Here is a 26,255-nt window from a genome sequence, read left to right as displayed (position 1 = left end):
TCTACTGTATTTTCAGTAGCTACTACACCAGAAGCAGGCTGACTCGCTATAAAACCAGTCCAAATTCTCACTGAAAATATCCAACACAGTATTTTACATCCGATTGTAGGATCGTTATTAAAAAAACATTAAACAGCTAAAATACTTTGTAATGTGGAGACCTGACACCTCAACAACAACAACAAAAAAATACAGCCAGATATTTCACAGCTTAAAAACACTGCCAAGTAAATCAGATTTTATCACAAGCAAGGAGGTTCGAGCCACTGCAATCATGTTCCAGAGGATGAGAAATTGTATTTTTTTCTGAACTGTAGCAAGATCAAAATGAAAGTGCAATGCACAAATGAAAAGTTAGCATCGGGGGACTTGGGAAATATCAAATCAAACCCAGGGATTAATGAACACGAATCAGAAAGGAGGAGTGAAGCAGATTAAGCATCATGTACAAGTACTGGTAAACAGATTTTTCTCCAGTGAACTGGACAGAAGGTATGGGGACCACAAAGGTTCCTTAGGGGAAGCAACAGCAGCAAGCATGTAATCCCCTGATGGCACAAAGCTAGCTTGCCACATACATTTCTGGGAAATACAGGGAACAAAATTATATTCAGCCAACACAGAGACTTCTGACAGGGCATAATCCCCAAGCGCTGCATTCCAGCCCAGCCATGCTCACACCAGAGCCCCAAACTGGAGTCAGGAGCCCCCAAACTGATGTCAGGAGCCCCCAGACTGCATCGTTTCCCCCAGCAGCCCATTCCCAGCCCATTTCCAAACTTCTCCCAACAGATCCAGGCTTACTAAACCAGGAAAACCGCTTCCAACACACTCAGCCAGAGCACTGCAGCATCCCCAAGAGCAGCCGGGGGTTTGTCGGGGGCTTCTCCCCGTGCCCCCAACCCCCCCCCCCAGACTCCCCCGCCCCACGGCACCCCCTTTAGCATCCTACCTAAGCACCGCCGTGTCCCCCTTCCTCACCACCAGGTTGTCCACGGTCGCCCCGGGGAATTCTCCCCCGGGAGCTGCGAGTCTCCCGGTTGGAAGGAACCAGCAAAGGCCGAGGCAGAAAAGAATCGGCAGCCACTGGTGGGAGCCCCCGGCGCTCCGCACCAGCGGTACCATCTCCGCTCCGCTTTCCCCCGGGCTATGCAGAGCTGCCCCCGCCGGTCCGGGCGGCCGGATGGTGATGAGGAGGAGGAGAAGGAGAAGAAGAAGAAAGGGTGAGAGAGAGCGGAGCGCGGGTTGCTCCCGGGCGGCCTCCGCAGCATCTAGCGCGGAAAGGGCAAGGCGCCCGCTCGGCTCTGCGCGGCCGCGGATCGGCGGAGCGGCTGCGGCGGGCGGGACCCCGCTGCCAGCCCGGTTGCCACGCAGCCGTCGCCCTGGCAACCGTCCCGGCGGCAGAGGGATGCGCTTCCCACCCCCCTTTCCTCCTTCATCCCACCCCCCCCTTCCCTTCCCTTATCCCACCCCCTCCTCCCTTCCTTCACTCCCTCCTCCCTGCCCCCCCCCCCAGCTCCGCCCCTCCGTATCCCGGCTGGATGGACGGAAGGATGGATGGATGGAAGGATGGATGATGCTGGGAAGCGCAGGGACAGCCCTCCCCCGGCCGCTCGCCACCACTGGCTTTCCTCACTCCGACATAAATGTTTATACCCCCCTTCGGCCAAATGAGAATCCGGAGCGGTTGGAAGGCAGTAAAAAGGGCTGGAAAATCGCCCCCGAAAAGCTCTGCAGGGAGGATGCCTGCATCCCCAGGGAGGTGCTGAAACTGCCAAAGCAGCACACGGCTGCCTCAGAGTGCCACAGCAGCCAGCCAGGCACTTCCACAATATTTGCTCAGCCACTCCAGTACTGGGGCTCCACTTCCTGACGTTCACAGAGTGGTTTGGAAAGGACCTTAAAGATCATCCAGTTCCAAACCCCCTAAATAAAAGATTCTGAGAAATAAGAGACACTGAGTTATCTGAAAAACAAGCTTGCTCTTTGAAAAAAAAGCTTCTGATGTACCTGTGATATCAGCACCAAGGTACCAACACCAAGCAGACTCACACTGGTCTGGCACATACCAGTGCTCCAACCCCATCCAACCTTCAGCACTGCCAGGGATGGGGCAGCCACAGCTTCTGGGGGCAACCTGGGCACCCAGGGGCTCAGCACCCTCACAGCACAGAATTTCTCCCTCCCATCTCCTCTCCATCTCCCCTCTTGCAGCTGGAAACCCTTCCCCCTCATCCCATTCCTCCAGGCCCTTGTCCCAAGTCCCTCCCCAGCTTTCCTGGAGCCCCTTCAGGTCTGGGAACATTCTACCAGGATATCTACAGGCACTCACCACTAGCAGGGAAAAAAAAAAAGGAAGGAGAGAAAAAACACAAAACCCAACAACAAGCAAACCACTGTCAGCTTATTTCCCTACAGACACTCAGAACCAGCAGCCTTTTTTTCCTCCTGCATGTTAAACACACACTCAAAACATCACCAGCCTCTGCCAAAGGCCTCTGGGTGAGGAGCTGTGTTTGCTGCCTCAGTTTCCCTCACCACCCACTCCCCAGGCTCCCCACTCCCCACGGATGGGGCCAGGTCCCTGCCAGGAACATCTCCTCTCCCCATGATTCAGCTCCAGAGAGTTGCATCACCCCACAGGGTTGTGCAACAGGCATTGGGTGGCTGCTGGGGCCTCGGGGACAGTTTTGGGGAGTTCTCATGGGAAGTTCAGGCACATCTGGCCCCTGCCCCTCTGCCCCTGTTCCCCTGCACGCTGCCAGCCCATGGCATGGCACACCCTCATTTTGTCCCTGTCCCTCCCATCAGCTGCCACACAGCACAGATTGCTCCAATGCACCTTTTTTTTTTTCCTGCTTGTGAGTGGCCTCAGAAGAATTTAACAGTAAAATGATCCAAGTGAAAAAAACCCAACAAAAATAACACTAAAATCTTTAATAATTCTGATATTTGCAATGGTCACACACTTTTGATAAACCTATAATGCTGTAACTTTACCCTTCCCTCCTGCAGCCCAGACCTTTGCATCTGCCTACAGAAACACAAGTGCACCCAGAAGGGAGTTCTTCCTCCACACAACACTGCAGAGTTTCCTTGGCAAGAGAAGAGAAGAGAGGGGGAGAGATTGGCTCAGAAACCCTGGCCCTGGGTCTGACCATCAGTGCTGCTGCTGACACAGCCACAACTTGGGAATGTCCCCAGCCAGACCAGGCACCCCTGCCAGCACCCAGGTGTCCCCAGGGGGAACACCACAGCAGGAGCTTCCTGCAAGCAGAAGTTGGACATCCAGGGTCAGAAACATTGTCAGGAGTATTCCCAGGCAGCCTCAGCCTCTTGGGATGGGCTGCCAAGAGGAAAGGCTCCAGCTCCAAGCCTTGGATGCTCTCCTGGCAGGGACTTGTTACTGGCAGGTGGAGCTGTCCCACATCTCACACTGTCACTACCCCATACTCAGAGATCTACAGTAACCTCCTGCAGGACCTTTCCAGACATGGAACCACAAAACATCACACACCAACAGCTCTAAGTGTCCCACCTGTGAAGGTCTCAGACACCATTTTTACTATCACTCAGCAAGTTCTGCTGACAGCAGTGTCAAAAGGATTCTCTGCATTGCCATTTCTTAGGCTTTGGGGGAAATCCCTTCCCAAGGCAGACACATCTTTTGCAAACATGTAGTGTTGGGATCCAGAGGAAGAGGACATGTAACCCTGTGGGAATCAGCTTTGTGTGGGAGAAACTGCACACATCTGTCCCATGTGAGAAGGCCTTGGAATGCTCTGGAGCATGAAGTACCCAGATCACCCAGAGAGAGATGTGATAGCCAAGATCTAATGTAGGGAGAGCTCTGTAACCTTTAAGGAGTCACATGCTGCTGGTCCTACTTGACCACAACAATCAAATAATTTGCTCCTCTTTGAATAACAAGGACAAAACACATTTCCTCAACAACATTCTATTAATTCCACACCAGATCGTATAAATTTCAATCAACAATAGCCAAGATGAAGCTTTTTATTCTGTTTTGTTCATTTTTAGATTCATATCCCTGGCTTTCATGCTATTTGCAGATCAATGGAAAGAAGAGCAGGTCAGGAGTCAATAGCAGTTATGCCAATCAGTGTTGCTCCAGAGACTGAATTCTTTCATCTGAATCTTCCCCACCTCCTCCCAAGTCGGGGGAGCTTGGAGGGGAAAAAAACAAAAAGTAAAGGAAAAAAAAATCTCATACCAGATGTGCACACATGTAGAAAAATGGTTTCTGTGGAGGGAGAACAGAAATCTCCCACATTTGCCACTTGGCTCTGAATTGCACTTGGTTATTTTTCAGCATGTGTCACCTACCAGAGCAGCTCAGACAGGGCCACGGTGAGCACACGTGGCATCCACACTGGGATTCAGCTTAGGGCTGTTTAGAAAACCTGAATTTATTTGTTGTTTGCAAGTATTTGTTTAACAGCTTGCACAGATATTCCGGACTAATGGACAAGCTTCATACCTGGCTTCTTGCTTCCTCTGCCTCTGTGTTTAACCCTCCCCTCCTGCCAGCACATTTCTCCCTGGGCTTTGCCCAAGGAGCAGCTCCAGCTCTCCAAGATTTTACACCCGAGCAGCCTGGTCTGGTGGGAGCTGTTCCTGCCCAGGCAGGGGCTGCAACTGGATCAGCTTTAGCATCCCTTCCCACCTAAGCCAGGGGCAGGGGTGAGGAGGACCCGACCAAGAGAACAAAAAAAAAAAAAAAAAAAAAAAAGCTCTTGCACTCTTTCAGAGTCATGTTTTGCCCAGGTTCACAGAAACTTTGGAGTTTTGAAACAATTTTACAATGGGCAGAGAGCGATAGAAACAGAGAGGTCAAGAATGAAGCATTCCCAGAGGTAAAACTAGTTTGAAAAATTTCAAGAAGAAAAAAAGAGTTAAAGTTTTCATTAGCTTTGGAATGGTCAGGTAGCTGATACTCCCAGGTAACATTCTCCAGGTATCTATCTCTGCCTTTCTCTCCTGAAGCAAAAAAATCCCACAAAGGAGGACAATGCATCATTATCATGCTGTGGTGCAAACCCTTCCAAGAAACATCCAGCCACTGCTCAACATTCTTTAAAAAGTGTCTCAAGTGGCCCAGAAGGTGAGCAAACAACCCAAGGCATCCCCATAATTTATCAGTTTGAGCTTCCAGAGAGCAACTTCTGATGTTCCTGCAGAGCTGCTGTGTAAAGGAGCTCATCCAGACCAACCCCCCCGGATCACCAGCTGCACTGCAAAGAGGCTTCACAAAATGCATTCCCAAAAATTCCCTTTGAAAAGGGGTGAAGATAAGTGGAGGAAGGGATGAATCTCTGAAAACACAGACACAGCACTTTCACATTTTCAAATGAAAAGTCTTTTGTACATCTCCTTGCCAGCATCTACATTTTTTTTTCTTTTAAATCTCTTCTACATAAAAATGGAAATGGTGGTTTTGTAAAGTATTGATATCATCAGAAATGTCCTTTTAAATAATTCTCTCTTTCACAGGTAACTTCAGAATCCACGGCACTGTGGTGGGGGTTTTCACTAATAGGATTGAAAGCAAATGCTGAAATCACCATAAAATGCACTTCCCACTTTCTGCAGGGGCCCTTACCTGGCAGTGTGCAGAGGTGCTCAGGGAAGTACTTTGGGAAGTTATTTCCCATGCTTCCAACCCTGGGAGAGCCCCAGTGTGCTGCTATCTCAGATGGCACCCACCACCAGCTCAGGGAGCTCCAGAATTAATGGAATCCATGTCCATAGATTGGAGTCCTCCTCTTACTGGAGTTTTTCACTTGTCAGAACAAGGCTGCAGACCAAGCTCAGCCCCCACGGGACACCAGAAAGTGCCCAGAATACAGAATTCTGGCAGGAGGAGCCCTGGGTGCCTATTTATAAAGCTCTAGTGACACCTTTCCCAGACATCAGGTGCTCAGGATGTCACTTCAGCAGCCAGACAGCCCACCCCAGCACCCATCCACACCCAGAACATGTGCCACAAATTGTCCCATCTTAGAGCCATCACTCCCCCAGGCACAAAAAAAGAAAAAAATGTGGAAGAATCTCAGAATGACTGAGGTAGGAAGGGAGCTCAGAGCTCATCTCCTCCAACCTCCTGCCATGCCCAGGGACACCTCTCATCCAGCCCAGGCTGCTCCAAGCCTCATCCAACCTGGGCTTGGACACCTCCAGGGAAGGGACAGCCACTGGGACAGGTTGCCCAGAGTCTCACCACCCTGCTACTGTTAGGAAGAATCCCTTTCTCAGATCCAGTCTGAACCTCTTCTTGAGTTTCAATCCATTTCCCCTTGTCCTGTCTCTGGACACTGATGAAAAGTCCCTCTCCATCCTCCCTGGAGGCTCCCTTCAGGGGTTGGGGGGCAGCTCTAAGGTCCCCCCGGAGTCTGAACAATCCCAGCTCCTCAGCCAGCCCCTGGATCATCTCTGTGGCCTCCTCTGGACACATTCCAACAGATCTGTGTCCTTCTGTGGTGGGGACAGCAGAGCTGGCTGCAGTACCTGAGGTGGGGGTCTCACAATTTCTTCTTTAGGATCTGCAGGAGGAGCAGGGGTGACCCAGCAGCCCCTCATCCATCAGGGACACCCATCCAGGGGGACAGGAGCTGCTCCCCTGCAGAAGCCATCCCTCCTGAGATGGGCTCTGGGATCTGGGTTGGCTTCCCCAGCCCTTTGTGGGACAAGATGTGGGATTGCTATCAATAAAGCTGCAGTCCTATGTGGGTGACTGAAAACATTTTCCCCACCATATGGTGTAGGATGGGAATAATTGCCAAGTGCCAGCAGCTCCCTCAGAGTGGTGCCAAACACACGGGCAGTGCTGGCAGCCCCTGCCCTGCACACCCCCTCCGGGGTAAGGCAGAGGGGTGAGGATGGTTGGAAACCATCCCTGAGCAGCTTCAGACCGAGGACTCAGCCAGGACCCCGAAGCAGCAGCCGTGGCCAGGGCTGGGGCTGCCCCGCTGCTGGGGTGCCCTGGTCTGGGGGTTGCTATGCAAAGAGGGAGCTTGGAAGGCATTTCAATAAAAACAGGGTAAAAGTGACAAGGCACGAGCATCCTGGCTCCCCAGAAATCACATCTTGTGCGTTCTGCTCTGTGCTGAGCAAACATCCTCCCCGTTGGGTCTGGAAGAGGAGCAGAGGGAGGAAATCTGGAGTTTGTGGTGTGGCAATTCACAGCTCTCCATGCTCCAGACAAATCAAGACACTTACTTCAATAGTGTGGGTAATGCTTGCAAACAAAATGCTTTTTTAGTTTTAGGCAGGCACACAAACAGTTTTTCAATGCCTTTGCTGCTAATAGAAGACCATTTTGAGCCTAAGGATCACATATGCAGCGTATTTCAAGCTCAGAAAAAAACCCAAAACAACAACATAGTCATTCCTCTGGTGTTTTTCAGACAGGAAATCTGCAGCATAATCATTACCAAAGTATCAGATTTTGAATCACATCTCCTACACAAGATATCTGTGTTTTACCATGGCTTTTTTCCCCCATACTTACATGGTATGGGGGTCCCTCACTTGCAGAGTTCCTAACCTGGACCAGACAGGGAGAGGAGCAGAGCCAGGACACCTTTCCTGGCATCACCACTGCTGGGTACTGGTGGCAGGGCAGGAAGCACCCGCCCACCCACACTGGGATAACCAACCCCACCCTGGTTAGGGCAGTAAGGGGACACCACCTATTTACTGAAAAAAAAAAAAACAAACCCAAACAAAAAAATATTAACCAAAACAGCAACAAAAACCAACCCAAAAAGCAGACCAAAAAAACCCCACACAACATAAAGAAGGATTTTTTTTTTTTTAATGCAGCACCCTGGATGGAAGCTGTGAAGACACAGCCCATCAAACAAACCAACCCAATAAACTGATTAATGTGCTGACTTCATGTTATCCTACCCTCTTCTCTATTTGATTTATATGTATAATTTAGCCTCCTCATTTAATCTCATTAATAGAGTATCAGATTGGAAGTCTGTGTGGATCACATGTGTTCTCCCCAGGTAGTAAGATAAAAACACGAGGAATCTCCAGGCAGTGACTGTGGAAATCTCCAGGTGATGATGCCCAGAAATGCCTTGCAGCACTCCCACCACTCACTGGGACCACAGCCCAAAGGGCTCTGCAGGAAAATATTTGCACATCTGTAATTTCTTTTGCCCAGCTGCAGGCTCTGTGAGGAGTGGCTGCAGGGGAGAGGCAGCAGAAAAGCTGATCAGGGCCCTGAAAAATCCTCCTCTCCTCCTCAGGGGGTTTTCACATGAAAACAGAACTGTGCCCATGGTGCTCAGTAACAAAATGGGGCTATGGCATCCTTAGCAAAAACATCGGAATAAAACAGATAAAAGGAAGTAAAATTTGGCCGTGCTTAAGGTTGAGACTGGAAATGGAATTTCATGGTCACATTAACAGAGACCAATTGTCTTTTAATATTAAAGAATTCTCTAAGAGAGGAGAGGTAGCAGTGGACCAGAGCCCCCAACTCCTCACCAGGAAACCTGATTCCTCTCTCCCATCTCGAGCAAGCAGCATGGCTCATTTTGCAATGTTCACACTGCCTCCCTTTAAAAAGATTCTGTATCTGTCAAATAAATTGAAGTAACCACAAGAAATGAGCCACAATCTGCCAGGATATGGTAGGCTTACAAAATAAGCTTAATTTGTCAAAAAAGTGTACGTTGGCAGTGCCCACACTGCTGCTTTCCCCTGCATCACACAAATAAACACCTGCTGCATGCAGACAGCCTCAAAAGAACCAATCTGAACAAATTGGGTTCCAGTGCAACAGGGAGACCACTGGGGAAGGTGATGTAGGTCAGGAAATCTGTTTGAGAGGCTAAGGTCTGAAGAGCAGCTTTCCAACAGCAAGAGAGTAATAATTCTTAGCTATTCCAAAATCCCCTCTGTACACCTGCCAGGGAAAGGCTCCTCTGCACGTTTGTAAATGCTAAGTTAAAATCAAAAATCAGAGCAACTTTAAAAGACTGACTCAGGTATAACTAGAAGTGCCTTGCCTTACACAGAATTTTTTAATTACTCTTTTTAAAACTGAAATAGCAAGAAGATGTCTGACCATAGCACCAGAAAACATTTTACATGAAGCACAAACCTCTTTAAGCTTTAGCACATTTTTATCCTGTTGGTTTTTGGGTTTATTGCTCTGGGATTTGGGGTGGGGGTTGGTTTGGGTTTTTGGTGGTGTTTTGGTTTCTTTGGGGGGTTTTGTGTGTTTGTTTTTTGGTTTGTTTTTGTTGTTTTTTTTTTAATGAGGCTTTAGTCACCAGAGATGTTTGTATTTGTGTACCTGAGTCTTGTCTGATTTCATCACATGTGACACAAAGACAGAGGTCTAAATGATAGAGAGTTCCTATGAATATTCTGGAATTAAGGAACCAGAGGCTCTCCATTAGTGCCCCTCTTGAGAGGAAAGCTGCAACATGAGCCCCTCTCCTTCAGACACCAAGAATTCCATCTTGAAATGCAAAGTCACTGCTTGGCTAAAATGAAATTAAAACTTGATTTCAAATAAATGAACAAGATCTGTACATCCGAGAAGCAAAGATACCCCTATGTGGGTCACTCCAACATTTCCAGGGATTTTCTGGCCACTGTTCCTGCTCTGCCTTTCATTAAAGGCTCCTGGTACCCTCAGCAATCCTGCCCATGGCAGCTGGCAGGCAATGAGCAGCTTTTCACCTTTACCTCTAAGCCTGCAGCTCTAAAATCCTGTTTTTCAGACCTAGGGTCATTCTGTGCCATGATTTTTCTTAAATCTTTCCAGGTGTTTGGTGTTTAACTATAAAACCCCCCGACCTGGGGCAGCCTCAGTGCTGCTGCCTCCCAGCCCACCCCGAGGATGGGTGTCCCATGCCAGCACCACCTTGCTTTCCTCACACATTTATCCACCTCAGTCAGAAGGGATCCTCAAACCCAGCATCAGCCTTTGTCTCTAGGAAAGAATTATTATTATTATTATTATTATTATTATTATTATTATTATTATTATTATTATTATTATTATTCCTGCCTTCCATAGCTCCTGGATTAGGGAAGCATCACCACAGGAGGCTGAACTTGCAGCAGAAATAGTGAACTCTAACACACAGGTGAGATCAGCCCAGTCAGGAATAAACCCCAAGCCCTGATGCCAGGGGTAAATTTTAGCAGCAACAATTTTCTACCCAGGCAGAGACATTTTGCTTGTGCACATGCACAGGACTGAAGTATTTGAGTCTGACAGATCAACAAGAAAACAGCCCCTTTAAACAATGTAAAATCATTTTAAATTACTTGGAACATCATTTCTATGGGTAACTGAAATCCTAGAGTTGCTTGTGGCTTCTCTGAGTACATGGAAAGGCAGAAGAATGAGCAATGAGTCCAGCAGCATTTGTCCCCCTCCAGGAACCAAACCATATTTATGGTTTACAAAAAGTGGGCTTGCCCAGAGCAGACACTGGGAAATGATGCTAATTCCCATCATTTGTTAGTAATTAGTCACAGTGGCTTGAAATAACATCTCTGGTACAAAATCAATGATGTCTCATCCACACCCCATTCCCAGAGGAGATGATGGACCCCAAGTACAGGAATCCCCTGGCACTGGGATGAGGTCTGGAAGTGTTTACTGGTGAAATCCAAACAGAAAGTGACAGCCCTGGGAAACCCACAGACTGGGTGGAGATGAAGTCATTCCTGTGGCAAGGGAGAGGATGGAAGTCAGGGGATGGGGTGCCCAAAGCTGGTCCTCAAACCCATCTCTGCATTCCCCAGGGATGTTCCACGAGGATTCTCTGTGTGCTGGCTCCACAGACACCATCTCCACGTGAAATGGTGGAGCAAAGGGAGTCCTTGCACAAAGCCAGCACCAGCAAACTTGCAGATTTTAGGAGTGTGACTCTATTAAGGAACTGACTCAGATGCTACACAATTGCTGCTCTTATGTAGATGAAATGTTCTCTACTAATGCATCCCCTGCAGGTCATGTACTGGGTGGCACACAAAGAAAAGATGGTGACCAAATGGGGTACAAAACCTCGGGGGACAGTGAAGAGCATTGAAATAAGAATGAGAGGCACTGTAATAAATATATCATGCTACTAAATAATGCAACTGGAATAATTTAACTCACCACACCAGAAAAATGTTAAGTTTCAGCAATGGAAACACATAAGGTTAACTGTAAGCCTTGATAAAGCACAGAGGTTGCAGAACCCCTGCCCCAACACACAGCAATCTAAACGAGGAGATATAAAGTGCCACGAAATATTTCCCTTCCTCAGAGAGAAGCAATAATGCACAAACTGTTGTTTGCAGTGAGTGTACCAGGCTGGGGTTTCCTGCTACACCTGCACTTCAATTCAAACATACAAACTCCTTTTACAGCTCAAAACAACAACAAAAATCCATAAGCCCCCTCATTCACTCATGCTGTGAAAGTGTACAACTTGTCTGCATGGTTGTTCCCTTTGTTATTAATTAAGTTGTTCCCTCTCCTTTTCTTTAAAAAAAAAAAAGAGGTGATTGTCTGAAAGGAGAAATTTCCTTTTTCTCCAGGGAAGTCCTGAAGTCCTACCACATCCCTGCACCAGCTGAGTTCTGCTCCAGCAGAGCCCAGAGAGCTTCCAGAACCTCACCAGGGTTTACCCCACCACACAGCCCTAAGTTTCCCCCCAAGCATCACAGGGGTAGAGAAGCATTCCCTGGGAGCACTGCTCTGAGCAGGGATTACACATCACTGAAATATTTCATTTTTAAGCAGGTAAACCAAGACTGCTTACCCTCTCAGCAGCTGGAGCAGGCTCCTCTAGGCTGGTCAGAAGCGAAGCAGAGGAGCAGTCCCTCTAGAGCCAGGAACACAGCTCCCCCTCTGGAGCCAGGAACACTTCTGGCCACTGCACGGCCCCTTTGGTAGCCTTCCTGAGGTCACTTTGGCCATCCTGACAGACACTGCTCCTCTGGCAGCAGGTCTGGCACAGAGCATCACCACCCCACATGGCCAAGTCTTTCCTCCTCTTCAGTACCTGTGCAAAGACCACCCATGAAGAAGGGTCCATGCCCATGGAAGAAGGGTCCGTGCCCATGGAAGAAGGGTCCGTGCCCATGGAAGAAGGGTCCGTGCCCATGGAAGAAGGGTCCGTGCCCATGCCCAGCCCCTTCCATTTGGCGATGGGCACCTGATGTTCCCTTTCTCAGGCTGTTGCCCCAGGAGGTGTTTGATGTCTGAGCACTGCCAAGGAGCCAAACCCCCATTCCAGCTGGGAGCTGAGGGATGCTGGAGCACTCAGTGCACCCTGCAGCTGGAGCTTCAGGCTGCTGACAGCCCAGGGTGGAAAATGTCCTTCCCTGGGCTCCTTCCTGCTGCAGACACACACAGAGCACCAGGGCCTTTCTTGTCCCCAAAGGTGTTGGCCACCAACAGCTTCTCCAAGGAGGGGTGGTGAGGAGCATCCCTCTGTGGGACTGGGCACTGAGAGCCACCCCATGGACATTTCTGCCTCTGCCCAGGGGCACTTCTTACATCCCACACTTCACATTATCCTCCAGGTGAAGCAGATAACTGAACCAGGAGAGGAGCACTGAAGCCTTTCCCAATTTAAGAGACACTGGGACACCTGGGAAAGAAAGCAAAGGTTATCAGGCTACGTATGGCACATGTATCCTAACAAACCACACCTTCAGTGCCCATTGAAATCATGAGGGAAAAAACCTGCTTCATTTGAGTAAAAGCCAGCCTGAGGTCATTTCAACAGGCACACTGTTGCAACAGTACATTTTCAGAAGTTTTACTTCAACACCTCAGTTTCCATCATCCCTACAGATCTGGGGTTTCAGAGATCCCTGTGATCCCATCACCCTGGCACACATTTACCTCTGCTTCTGCATGCTTACCCCTCCAGTTCTCCCAGTCCCTGTGTCACAGCCACGTAAGTGACCAGAGGGAGGGGGGCACAGAGCCTGAGCAGCACCCATAAAAATAACTCTGCTTTTGGCAACCAGCTGGAGCTGAGCAGGAGGAGGAGTGCAGTGAACATTCCAGCATCCCCCAACCAGCCAGAGCCTACCCAGTCACCTGCTGAAGGAAAACTGATCAAACAGAAATTTCTGTTCCTTTAATCCTAGAACAAATGAACCTCTAATAAAAAGCAGTCTCACTTCTACCAGGACATGGCAAAGGGAAACTCCTTCCTGCTGAGGGCAAGAGCACCCAGCACCCCAGGAGGGGCAGGACACAGATGCCCTTCACCTCCTTCACTTCACTGATCAGAAGGAACAATGCCCAAACTTTCAGTGTTGCTGCTGTGTCCCCAGGGGAAGCCCAAGCTGTGCCACAAGCACTGTCCCACAGTTTGTGCCCAAGAACATTGGGATGGCAGCAGCCACCCCCTCCTGTTTCCATCCCCAGCTCCATGGCACAATTCACTTGCATGCAGACAGTGCCCAGGGGGGCTCTGGCCAAGGTTCTCCTGGGGGAAAAACTCCCCCCAGCTCCAGAGCTGTGGCTGCAGGAGCTGCTCGGATCCCTGGGATCAGGCACCTTCCTGGAACCAGGCCCCTTCCTTCCCTGCCTCCAAACCCCAGATGCAAAGGGAACAGCACTTGGAGTTTACATTCTGGTGATGACTCACTCAGGAGAAGAATATCAATCACACATAATTAACTTGTCAACCCTTAATTTAGGGTGCTGTACTAAAAAAAAAAAAAAAAAGCAAATATAAATACCAAAGCAAAGTGACAGGAAAAAAAAAGAGAAGATGTCTAACTACAATTTTTTATGGTCAGGGAAAAACTAGACCTCTTCATTCTAGCTACACTCCTCCACTAGGCTCCTTATTCCAGTTCAAACTGAAATTCAGCTGTTTAATATTTCAGCTGAATAAATCTCAAGCCTCTGTGATGCCAGAGAAGGAAATCTCCCACTTGCCACCAGGTAGCTGACCCTTGGCAGGAGGTGCCCACCACCCTGTGCCCCTGGAACACGGAGCCCAGCCAGGGCTGCCAGCAGAGGAGCAGGAATAAAACCTCTGTTCAGGGAGCAGGGAGGGGAAATCAATGGCAATGATTGCAGGAGGGGAAGGCAGGGCCAGCATGGAGCAGAGGTGCCTTGCACTGTTATGGAAAAGGACTTCTAGCAACAACAACAACAACAAAATGCTTTGATGAAGGCTGCTTCAGATTCTTGTGGCACTAATGGGAAAAATGTGATAATTCTAAGTGTAAAAACGTGTTTGGGAGGGTTGTTATATTGCTATAAATGCTGACCACAATTATTATCAAATAAATGCTGACCACACAGCCCCTTGGTCCCTGCTTGCACACCCCAAGGGACACCCCACTGGCCACAGACTCTTTCCCTGTCCTCAGCACATTACAATTTTTGTTGGCCAATTTAATTTGCTGTAGGTTATCAGCTCCCAGCATACACAGTGTTTTATTTATTTACTTCCATTCAGAGCCTGAGCGATATTTTTCTGGCTGGGATCTGATGAAGTAAGCTGCATTGTGCACCCATGAATAGGATTTTCTTCCATACAGTCAACATGATCTTTTTGCTGGCTTTACGCCCCATCAGTCTTATTTCTCTTCTTGCAAGAGATCCCTTGCCTGAGGTTTCTAAACAGAAAAAAAAAAAAAAAAGAAAAACCAACATGCTTTTTGTTGAAAATCTTGAATTAATGAAAGTGAGAAGACAATCACAGCAAGACTGACATGAAGAAAATTTTTTACTGCTCCAGAATAGGGCATTCTTTCTGCCCAAAGCATAAAGATCAGCCTTTGGAGTATCCCTTTGGAAATCAGAATTACTACACAGGATACATGGATAAACCCCACAGCTCTTGAAACCTGGGAAGAGAGATGCCCCAGTGCCTCTGGGAGCAAGGGGATTGCTCCTGCCACTCCCAGGTGCCATTTATGTTAATATCAAATTAAAATTTCATAAGTCTTCAAGATCCCACAAGGTAAGAATGCTTGACAGATGAATTTCAAAATGGATTTTTTTACCCCCTCAAATTTCAGAAAGATTTTGATCTTTGGCATCAATATATATTTCAAATATGAATAAGTGGCAAGATCCATTCCAAAAAATCTATCATTTAATAAGCTAAGTGACAGGTTATTTCCTTCCCGTGTAAGTTTTCCATCAAAAGAAAAAGTGTTTTACAAAAAAGTAGTAATAAATACGCTGATACAGTAACTTTGATCAGGGAAGAATCAGAGTGCATTTTCCTTTATATTAAACACCACCTTACTTGGGAAGTATCCCAACGAGGGCGAGCTAAAAATAGAGCAATTAAGCCCAACATTCAGTTCAGTAATTTGATTGGTGATCTTTTCATTGCAGGAACATCCAATACATAAACTTAAGGCAATCAATATGGAATTGAATTTTTAATTTTTTTTTTTTTTAATTTTTGTTTTGAAAGAATGACTTTTGAAAAGACAAGCACAGCTTTGCTCATGGCCCCATCTCTGAGGAGCACACAACCAACCTGCCAGAAACTGGGGAGAGCAGGGAGGGTCCTGCAGCTGCCCAGGGGAACCCAGCACAGAAAAAGGGGCAGGAACACAGCAAAAGGGGGACAGGAACACAGCAAAAGGGGAAAGGGAACATTTCTTTCAGAACCCAAAGCAGAGAGAGAGGAGATGTCACTGCAGACACTGCCATGGGTTACCCCCCACCAAAGCAGCCCAGATGCAGTCAGAGCAGCCAAGTTGGGACCTGATCTCTGGTGTATCAGCTGTCAGAAATTACTGCTGAAAAATATTCAGATGGGATTTTTCCTGATCAACAAGCAGGTGTCAGGTGGGGGGTTGCACAACTGACTTCTCACCAGTACCTCTCTTGCAGAAGGCAGCAGACATCTTATCTACACCAGAGGCACTGGGGGAAAACAAGATACTCATCTCTTGGCAGGGCAGCTGCTCCCAGCAGCCAGATTTGTCCTGGCAGCTATGTCCTCACATCATCATCATCATCATCAGCAGGAGCTGAGCTTGCTGTGACAAGAGGGAGGGTTTCTCATGAAAGGCTGACAGGGACACACGTGGACACCACAGCTACAGCTCAGCCTCTGCTCCACCTTGTAACCAGGGACATTGTCCAGGCAGAGCATCCCCTGTGTGCAGAGCATCCCCAGGTGTGGTGGCCATGAGGGCACATACACACACACAAAACCTTCTGTCCCTTGGCTGGCTCCAAGTGTCCCTCAGCCCAATCCCACCCATTTTCTGCTCCTCTGTGACCACACCAGCTTTCCCAACACGGTGACTGTGTCCCTGTGTTCCTGCTGTTCTCCCTTTCTAACTCCCAAGGCACCAATGACCCTGTCATCCCAGCTGCCCACCCAGCAGCAGGGTCAGGCACAGGGCTCAGGAGGCCTTCAGCAGGGTGGTTGTGCTGCTCTGCAGCAATGCAAACCAAACACCTCCTCAGAACATTGATGCACTTCTCTGTATGATAAATCACCTTCTCTCCTGGAAGCCAAGCTCATTACCTGCTCTGATGCTATCAGGACTCAGCAGAGTGCTAACAGATCAGCTTTAGCAGCCAGATTGCCTTCATGTTAGGTGTCTGCATGGATAAAAGCAAAAAACCTTACATATTTACCCAAAATATTAATAACTCTGCATGCCTTTAATGTTGACCCATCCTAATACTGAAGCTGCATCAATTCTACTTAAGAGCAATCTGCATGGCTTCTGCACTGCTGCAGGTTAGAGGCATGTCTCCTCCCAGGATTTTAATATATCTTTATTAAAATGAACAGAAATGTTCACATTTTTCAACTGCCTCCATGCAGCTGGATACCAGATGGTAACAATAATGGTTTGTTCTCCAGCCCCAGGTACTTGAAGTGCTCCTGGCTGTGACTACAGCTCCTACATTGCCAAGTTGTGCTCTGTTTCTGTGCCTCAGCACCCCCAGAAAGTGCTCCCAGGAGCCAGAGCTGCCCCCGTGCAGCTGGGAGGGGACATGGGGCTGAGCACAAGGGGAACATCAGTTTCTCTTCCAGGAGAAACACCCTGCAGAGGTGTCTGCAGCTCAGTTCCCCTGGGACCTCCACTTTAGATCTGGAATAGGTGAAAAGTCACACGAGACAAAGCAGGATACCAAAAGCTGGAGGGGAGGAAGAGGAGCAGGGCTGTTTTCTACCATCAGTGGTTCTGGATGGCTTTGTTCATTCTGGATTTTAAGCCCCTGCTGAATCTCAGCAATACTGAACAATAACACTGCCACCTCTCTGCTGCCCAGCAGCTCAGCCTGGACATCCAAATGCACCCAATGTACAGAGAGGCAGGGCCAGGCTGGATGAGACCTTCTGGGAGGGGTCCCTGCCCATGCAGGGATGGCAGATTGCTGGTCTTTAAGGTCCCTTCCAACCCAAATTCTTCTGTTGTTATCCCAAACAACCACTACACCACCAGTCATAGCAATCACCAGGTGCTGGAAAACAGAAACAAGGCTTTGCATGGTACACCCAAACTTCTTGCAGAGAGAGCTGGTGAAGGAAAATGGTTTGGATACCAAGTCACAGCCTGGTGCAGCAAAACCCTGCAGCTGCCCCAAACCTCTGCAGCTGCCCCAAACCCCTGCAGCTGCCCCAAACCCCTGCAGCTGCCCCAAACCCCTGCAGCTGCCCCAAACCTCTGCAGCTGCCCCAAACCTCTGCAGCTGCCCCAAACCTCTGCAGCTGCCCCAAACCTCTGCAGCTGCCCCAAACCCTGACACATCTGCTGCCTCCCTGTCCCCTCCAGCCCAGCAGCCTTACACACACAGCCTGCAGGAGCTGTATAAATGCCAACAGCCCTCGCAGAGCTCAGATCTTTTCAGCACGTTAAATACCTGTGAGAAGCCTCTGCATGGCCCCTCAGTGCCAGGGACACAGCTGAGCCTGCAGAGCTCTCTCCAGACAGCACAGAGCTCTCTGCCACCCCCCTGCTCTGCTGTCCCCACGTTTATTGGGGTTCCTCTCCCCCTTACAGCCAGCTCAGCCCCCACACACCTCAGGGGCTGCAGCAGATTCCAAAGAAGGTCCTTGGGAAGCAGAAAGGAAACCATGATTTCAGGCTTGGCCCTCCAGCTGAGGTATTTGCTGGTACTTGTGAAACATCAAAACTCTTGCCAGGAGAGGAGGATTTTCCCCAAACCCACTCTGCAGAATGTGACAAAGTTCTCACCTTGGCCAAAGCAGCTGCAGAGCCTGGGTCAGCTGGAACTACAACTCCTCCCAAAGCACAGCCCTTAGTCATCAAATCCACAGCTTTATTCAAAATAGACTCAACCAATTTTTTCTTTTTTTTTGCAAGCAGGTGCATGGGCTAGAGATCTTTTTAACAAGCTAGATTTGAATTTTTTATTCCAAAACACACTGTAAACCTCTTATTTTTGCCACAGACATCACTTCTTTATCTGTGTGCTTGTTAGTGACTGGTAAGTGACTTTTCCTTTAAAATCATTTTGCTTGAAGTATGCTGTGAATACTTGATTAGTTGTAGGCAGATTGACTTGCAGACTTGTTCTGTGCTACCTGCTTAAAATATTATGTACCCCAGAAACACATTTGCTAGCCAGAGGCAATTCAATATGTGCACATTTCATTTTGCCTGCAGTAACACTACAGCTAGACAGTTAAAATACATATTTTAAAGGAAAAAACCTCCTAATAAGCAGCTGTGTTTCTGCCTCCTAGATTGGGATGATTTTGTTCATCTCTCTGAAAACCATCAATATTTTGTTTTTACTTGAGGACTGACACAAAGAGCTGTGACACAGAATTTGACAACAGACTTTTCAGGAGGGAGCTTTGATCACTCAGAGCCCCGAGCGTACTCACGCTCTCCCTACAACATTTGTCTCCCAGCTCCTTCCCTCTTTATGAGCCCTAACCAGAACCAGACTTTCAAGGCTCAGAACTCAGCCTTTTTCTAGGGTTATTCACTCTCCATTTGCAGTAAGTAGGGTTTTAAACTTTGATGCACTCATTTCCATGGGTCTGGACATGCACTCGTGCACCTGTATTTTTATTTTATTTCTTATTTAATGACACCAGGGCTGGCAGCTGGGTGCTAAGGCACTGACAGGCTCTGTTCTGGGGCAGGAGGGGTGGGGGGAAATCAAACCCTGGCTCTGTTTTTCAGCTGAGCACAGACACAGAGGAGCAAACCAAAGAAAAAGTCACCCGAGCTCAGCCCCCACTGTGCAAATTCATCTCAGGAAAGCAGAGGGGCAGTGAGTCTGCAAACAACAAGCCCAGAGCTGGAACCTGGGGAGCAAACAAGCCACACCAGCAGATTCTTCAGGAGGAGCAGCCAAGCAGCCAGTGAGATGAAAGCCTTGAGCTGGCCATCCCCAGGCTGCCTGCAAAGAACCTGGACAAACTGCCCAGAAAATGTCTCCATCTCTGACCTGGCCTCCATCACTCATCTGAATCCCAGACAGATTGCTTCAAGCCCTCAGTTCCTTCTGAGCCTCCACCAGGCACTTCAGCTTTATCTTCTCAAAATACCCAAGTACCCAAACCCCAAACAAACAGCTTCTTAAATGATTCCTGTGCTTACACACACGGTGCTTCCCCTGTATCTGTGGTTTCCACCTGAAGAGAAGCAGCACGGGAAGGGAGATGCTGAGCAGGAGCATCTCAGCTCTCAGAGGGTGAGCTGATTCTCAGCAGTGTCCACAGCACAGGAGAAAACTCCAGGGGGGTTTGAGGGAAAGCCCAGTGAGGAGAGAGGCTGATGGCTGCTGACCCAAAATGGCCAAGAATTAGCCCAAGTCAGGATACACACCCATGTAAGTTCTATCCTTTCACACACAGAAAAAAAAAAAGCATGCTAGGTAAGAAAAAGAAAAGGACTTAAAATATATTTAAGTTTTGAGGAGTGCTTTCAGCTGGAGAGAGTTCTTGCTCTTCTCCATCCCAGGAGCAGAGGGGGGCAGAGCAAAACTGTACTTCTGCTGCTCCTTCTCAGGGTTCCAACACCACCCCACGAAACCATCACAGGGATCCTAGGAGAGGCCACAGAAATAGGATTTTATTCAAAGTGTTCAAAAGAAGAAAACCAGGAGTGACTCAAAGATTTGCAGGAGGAAACAGAGCTGGCTTGCTGCTGGTTTGCTCTTGGTGTTCAAAATAAAGCCCAGGAAATGCACAGGGAGCAGGGGAACTTCTGTTCCTCAGAATATCCCTTCAGCTGGTGGAGGCTATGATTTGGGCTGATTGTTGGCAGCAGCAAGGGATTTCTTAAACATAAAATATAAACCTGTGAATGGCTTTCTCTCCTCCCCACCTCCGGATTTGGAGCAGCAGATATCACACACTGCTAGCATTGCCTTTCCTTTCTGAAAGAAACATTAAAAAAATATTTCTCTTAGAGTAAATTAATTATTTGCTTCCTAATGCATGTCTTTGCCTTCCTGCCTGCTTTGTGTTGTCTTGTTTTGCTTCTCATGGTGCCTCCCACAAGGAATGAGGCTAAGTGATCCATATCTACACAGGCAAGAGCAAACCTGCTGTTGTTTTCTGCTCACCCACATGTGGCTCTGCTCAGTGGTGACAAAAATGCCAGAGGAATCACACCCTTCTTTACACCTTCCCCTGCACCAGGGCTTCCTCCCCAGCCAGCCCCTTGGCCCCACCTGGCCCCAACACTTCAAGGGGGGTTGAGCTGTAGTGAGCATCAGCTGCAGAGGGAAAAGACCCTTCTCCTTCTGCAGCCTGAGACACATTGGGAGGAACAGATAGGAATGCTGAGCAACATGTGAAGTGATAGTAATTATCATTCAAGAGAACAAACAAAAATACTCTTTCCAAGTATAGGATAATGTGCAATCAGGGAAATACTGTAAAATTATACTGGCACCGTAAGGCAGCGATTTGAGTCTTGTCACATTTACATAAATTGTTAGGAAAAGAAGAAAATACAGCTCTTGCTGCAGATGAGAGTCCACAGGCTAGGCATCACTTGTGGAAAAGTTTCAATGCTCTGTAATATTTTTTTTGTTTATATTTAACTGGAACCATATGATTATTATTTTTAGCTTGAAGGCCAATTGAACTGCCCAGAGTGAGCTTGTTAATAAGCTGCATCATTAAAAAGATGGGAGCCTTCATGCAAGAGCATCCCTGCTCCATCCCAGTGGGACTGCCCTGTGGGCAAATCAATCCCTGCTGTCCACTAGAGAAACAGGGCTCAAATCCTGCTGAAACCTGGGGTGTCAGGCTCTGGATTGCAGGACAGCAAAGGGCCAGGGAGGCCCTGGGGCTCATCCCATAGGAAATGTGCCTGGGCTGAGGAGATGGGAGCTGCAGGAAGGCAGGAGCAGCCCCCAGCCCCAGGAAAACTGCTCTGGGCACAGGGAGGATCAGAGGGGGGAAATCCAGCAGGATTTTTCAGTCTCCCTTGGGCAGCTGCAGCCCAGCCCAGATGTGCACAGCATGGAGGAGACCCAAAAGGCTTTTCTGCCTCCTGGTTCTGTGCTTTAAAGCATACATGGACATGGGATCCATGTATTCCTCTCCTGCTACCAAGAGCCTGTTTATTACCTAGGAGAGGGGAGTGCAGACACACAAGCAGCTTTTTTAAGCCACTGATATTTCTATCCCTTCCAATTTCAGACCTGGAGGATTTTTGCTGTATGTTGGGAGTGCAAACTGACTCTGCTGCCTCGAATGCTCCATTGCAAAGCAGAAGTCCCCTGGGAGTCTGAACTGCAGAGGAACCAACCCCTTCTGGGTTTCTCACTGAATTCACAGTCTCAGATCCATGAACTATTAAGTCAGGAACTGATGCTCTTGTCATACCTTGATGCATGTTAGACATGGAAGAATTGCACAGGGCATTCCCACTGCTACAGCTCAGCCCTCCTGCTCCAACACTGCTCCTGAAGCCACAGGAAATATCATCTTATGGTCCTGGAGTAAATTCACCCACTCTCAGACTTCAGCCCTTGGCTGGCTCATGCACAGAGCTCGGGAATTCCCAGCCCACTGGGGCAGGAGTTAGAGGATGGAGACACAAAGTTATCAAACAGCTCCCTGAAAACAAAGAATTATTTATCAAAGCAATGTGACAGCAGCACAGCAGAGCTGTTCAAAGCCTGCTGTGTGCAGAGCTGCAGGATCTGCCTGGTACACAGACCCTCCCCAGGGCAGGGTCCCAGCCAGATTCAGGTGTTCCAGTAGCCAGGACACCCCAGCCTGGCTGCCCTGTTGCTTCCCGTGGTCCTGCTGACGGGTTTTCCCCTCTTGGCTGATCAGCTTCAGCCCCTGGGGCTGTGCCAGAGTGGGTGAAGGTGAATCAGGGTCCTGGGGACCAACCCAGGGACACCCAGAGCTGTCCCTCACCCAGCAGCTGGTGGCCATGGAGAGCACAGAAGCCACATCCCTTCTCTTCCCTGCTCTTTCCAGGTGGCTCTATACAAATTAAAAGGAAATAAAACTACAACCCCCCTGCCCTGTACCTGGCAGGCAGCAGGACAGCTCCTCAGCTCCCAGTGAGCTCTACCTTGCAGGAAGGGCTTGAGAAACTCCCAGCAGTGACAACATTCCAAGGAGCATTTAAGCTCTGCTGGTGTCATTTACTCAGGTTGAAACTGGGTAGATTATTAGCCACAAATTATTTGCTTATTCATTGCTTAATAAGGAGGCCACTTGGACCTCCTGGCTGAGCTGGGTTGGAGTCCTTCACTTTTGGTAGTCAAGGAAAAAAAACATTTCCTAAGTCAGCCCCCCCCAGCTCCAGGAGGGCTCAGTCCTGCAGAAGCTCTGGGGGTTGGGCAGGAAAGGAAAAACCTGCAAATGGGGCTCAGGACTTGGATCACTGATCCAAGAAAACCCTTTGAATTACACAAGGTCTTAACAATGCAATAGGGAATATGTTTTTTTCAGGCTTTCCTCTCTCCCATTCCCTACTTTCTTGGCTGATGGCTGTGCACACAGCTATGGGAGCTGCAGATCCATGAAGTTCAGGGACACCAGGACCATGCCTGGCTGAGAGCCTCAAGCCCTGTGGGTGACTGGAAGGGATCAAACAGGCAGCAGCATTTGGATCACAGATGCTGCAGAATGTTTTTACAACTACAGCTGATTTACTGCGAGATAAACAAGGCTTTAGAGACACTTTAACATCTATTGATTCCTATGAAAAGGTGTCTATATAAAAAGATTTATTTAATTGCCTCTGCACTTCAGAAGTGTAGGTGACAGCAATTATCCAGCCCAGCAGCCACGAGGGTGTCCAAGGGATGCAGGAGATGTGGGTGTGCTCTGCAGGGGAGCTTCAGAGCACAGGTCAAGTGGGACCTGACATTTACAGTGAAGTTTGACACTGAATGTGATGACATTTGTTACCAAAGCACTGAGTGGCACCCTTGAACTTAGGAATAGGCACAGACACCCATGGGAAACACCAGCCTTGCCAGTGGCATCCTCCTGGTGATTTCCCCCCCCCCTCCAGGTGCCCCCAAGGAAGACCCCTGGGCAACCTGTGCCATTTTTCCACCACCCTCACGTAAAGAACTTTTTCCTAACATCCAATCTAAACCTGCTCTTCTGATTTAAAAGCATTGCCCCTGGTGCTGTCAGTCCAGGCCCTGGCAAAGAGCATCCCCAGGGCAGGTGATGGCTGTGGGCAGTCCCTCCCCCAGCTCCTGGCAGGGGGGTCAGGGCACAGCAAGGGTTAAAGGCAGGTGAAGCCATGCCCTGGTGGCTGGGCTTTGGCTGCTGCCAGCCCTCCCCACAGAAAGTGGGTCAGGGAACAAGCCCCATCCCTGTCAGGACCATCTGGCTCCTCTCCAGCCCAGCTGGAGCCTCCCCCTGCTGCAGGTGTGCCCAGAGCACACAGCCTGGGCTCGGGCACCCGGGACACCTCACCACTTCTGCAGCTCTGTTCCCTGTGCCAGATATGCAAATTAACCTCAGTCATTAAACCTCAGCTATGACAAACCCTGCTGCATCCCTCCCGTGTCACCCGGGGGGTGGCTGAGCAGCCTCCTGCCCCCCCATCACACATTGGCCCCACAGAGCAGTGGCTGCCCCAGAAAATACCAAGGGCAACTCCTGATGTGCTTTCAGCAGCCAGTCCCGAGCTTGCATCAGTATGCAAAATCAGTATTATTATTATTATTATTATAGGTCTCCTCTTGTCACAGGGCTGCTGTGCTTGACTCCCAGCAGCAGGTATATCCTTATCATTTCACCCAAACCAGATTTAAAATAAGCACACGGGGTGGGGTGGGAAGAGATTTAGGACTCCAGGTATTTCACACCACCTCTAACTGTGAATTGAATGTCAACATGAATACAGATTTCAGTGCTGCTTGCTTCACACTCCTCTGCATTTGTAACAGCCCTCACCTTCCTCCTAACAACTGGAATATATTTCTAGTTAAGTCAAAGCAGTGGACGAGCAAAGATGCAACAAAGAAAAACAAAACCTTTGCCCATTGAACCCCATTTTGTTGTTATACTTGAATTTTAGATGAAGTAGCTTGAATGCTTAAAAAAATAAATAAATTGAAAACCCCGACTGTGACCCCTTTTTGCTGCCTTTGGTATCACTTTTCAGCACAGAACTGTGGTGAGAGAGTCTCCATGATGATGGAGTCAGCTCTCCAGTCAAATCCCTTCCCATCCATAATGCTCAGTTAACAGGACTCAAATTCCACACTTGCTGCCTGCCTGCCCTCCCCCCCACCTTATTTTTTTTTTTTTTTTTAATAAAACTCTCGTTTCATCTCCCCTCCAATTTTTCCCATTGAGCAAAGCCAGCAGGCACAGGATGGAGCATGGGGAAGACTAGTTCTTCTTACATATATTCAAATATTATGCAGAATAATAATAAAAAGCTTTCCCCTGGAAACTGCACTTGAGAACTGCGACACTCACAGCAGAAGTGGTTTTATCACACCAATCTTGTCATCACACAGGCATTTTGTACCTTTTCCCATTCCCCCCCCAAACCAAAATTAGCATCACTCCCACCCCCGTGCTGGCAGGAGGGTGCTGGGGGGAGACCCCAGGCAGGCAGAGGGATGCTCAGGGAGGAGAGCCCAGACCCCCAGGCAGCAGCATCCCTCCAGATGCCAGGGTTCAGGGGTTCAGCAGCCACAACTCCCGTGGAGCAGGAGAGGAGATTGACTCTTCTAAACGAGGAGGCCGTCCTGATGAGCCGTCTAATCTGCTCTATTAATAACAGCAGAGCAAGCCCTTCTGGTGCAATTCATTTCTCACTTCCCCTTTCAAGTGGTCTCTAACTAGGAGGAATCCTGCCTGCCCAATTAATCACAGTGCTGAGCATCTCCACTACCTGGGGAGAATGCAAACACACACCTACTGGAAAATTTAAATTAAAACACTTGAGACAAATTAAAGAGTGCTTTACCGAGCAGCGGCATGGTCCGGCAGCAGGTAAGAACTCATCTCCCGGCTTTTTCTTTTTTTTATTTTTCTTTTTCCTTGACATTTTCCTGACAAAGGGAGAAGCAGATTGTCGGCTGCTCTAAGGCTTCCCGAGCCTTGCTGATGCTGCGCTTCCCGAGCAGGAAAGCGGGAGGAGAATGAAGCCCACTGGTAAATGCTGAGGTTCCAGACTATTTTAATTTACACCCCGGTGACACAAACAGGCTCTCGCATATGGTGTCAATGTGTTAACTGCGCTTTCTCCACCTTCTCCGACTTCAGCAGAGGCCCGGGAAGCAGCAGCTGAGTGCAACAGACCCCGAGCATCCCCCACCCGGGAATTCTCATCCTGCATCTGCGGGACTGCAGTTTGCAAGGAGTTGTCAAGTTTAATTGGAGAGTTCACACAGCCCCGGCTCCGGGCTGTGATTTATCCAGCAAGTGTTTCTCTTTTATCACTTTACACTAACTCGCAGATCTAAATAAAGCCATCTGTGAACAAAGCCGGTGGAATTAGGCAAACAGCTCCGAGTGCATCGCTTCTCCCAGGGTTTAATCCCTGTGTTTTGTCATCTGCTGGAGGCTTGGTCGTGTTTTCAGCTTCTCCTCAGACCGGTGTTTGGTGGGGTGGGTGGGGATGGCTCCAGGCTAAGGATGCTGGCCCGAGACACCTCTGCCCTGGCACCCTCCGGGGCACTGTCACGACATGACATGAGTCTTTTTGAGCCACGTGCCCAAATTTTCTGCATCCCTGGGCATTAGAAACCCCAGGAGCCAAGTACCTGGAGGAAGATGTCCCCTCCCTGACCTCCTGTCCCCAAG

At 48.8% G+C, this 26,255-nt stretch overlaps 1 protein-coding gene and 1 long non-coding RNA gene across 3 annotated transcripts in view; both read right to left on the bottom strand.

Annotated features, from left to right (window-relative positions):
- The window catches only part of NEGR1 (neuronal growth regulator 1), a 172,694-nt gene extending 171,269 nt beyond the window's left edge, over window positions 1-1,425 (bottom strand). For both annotated transcript variants that reach the window (XM_071749834.1, XM_071749835.1), the window contains exon 1: window positions 953-1,425. In XM_071749834.1, the coding sequence (XP_071605935.1) occupies window positions 953-1,125 (173 nt within the window). In that variant the 5' untranslated portion in view covers window positions 1,126-1,425. The remainder of the gene's footprint in view (window positions 1-952) is intronic.
- Window positions 1-22,430, bottom strand: part of LOC139798795 (uncharacterized) — a 211,944-nt gene extending 189,514 nt beyond the window's left edge. Inside the window, exon 1 of the long non-coding RNA XR_011726978.1 lies at window positions 22,416-22,430. This is a non-coding gene — a long non-coding RNA (uncharacterized lncRNA). The remainder of the gene's footprint in view (window positions 1-22,415) is intronic.
- Between the last annotated feature and the right edge of the window lie 3,825 nt (window positions 22,431-26,255).

Source organism: Heliangelus exortis, chromosome 8 (assembly GCF_036169615.1).
Source record: "Heliangelus exortis chromosome 8, bHelExo1.hap1, whole genome shotgun sequence".
NCBI lineage: Eukaryota > Metazoa > Chordata > Aves > Apodiformes > Trochilidae > Heliangelus > Heliangelus exortis.
Note: the sequence above shows the minus strand (reverse complement) of the source record. Positions and strands in the feature narration are given on the sequence as shown.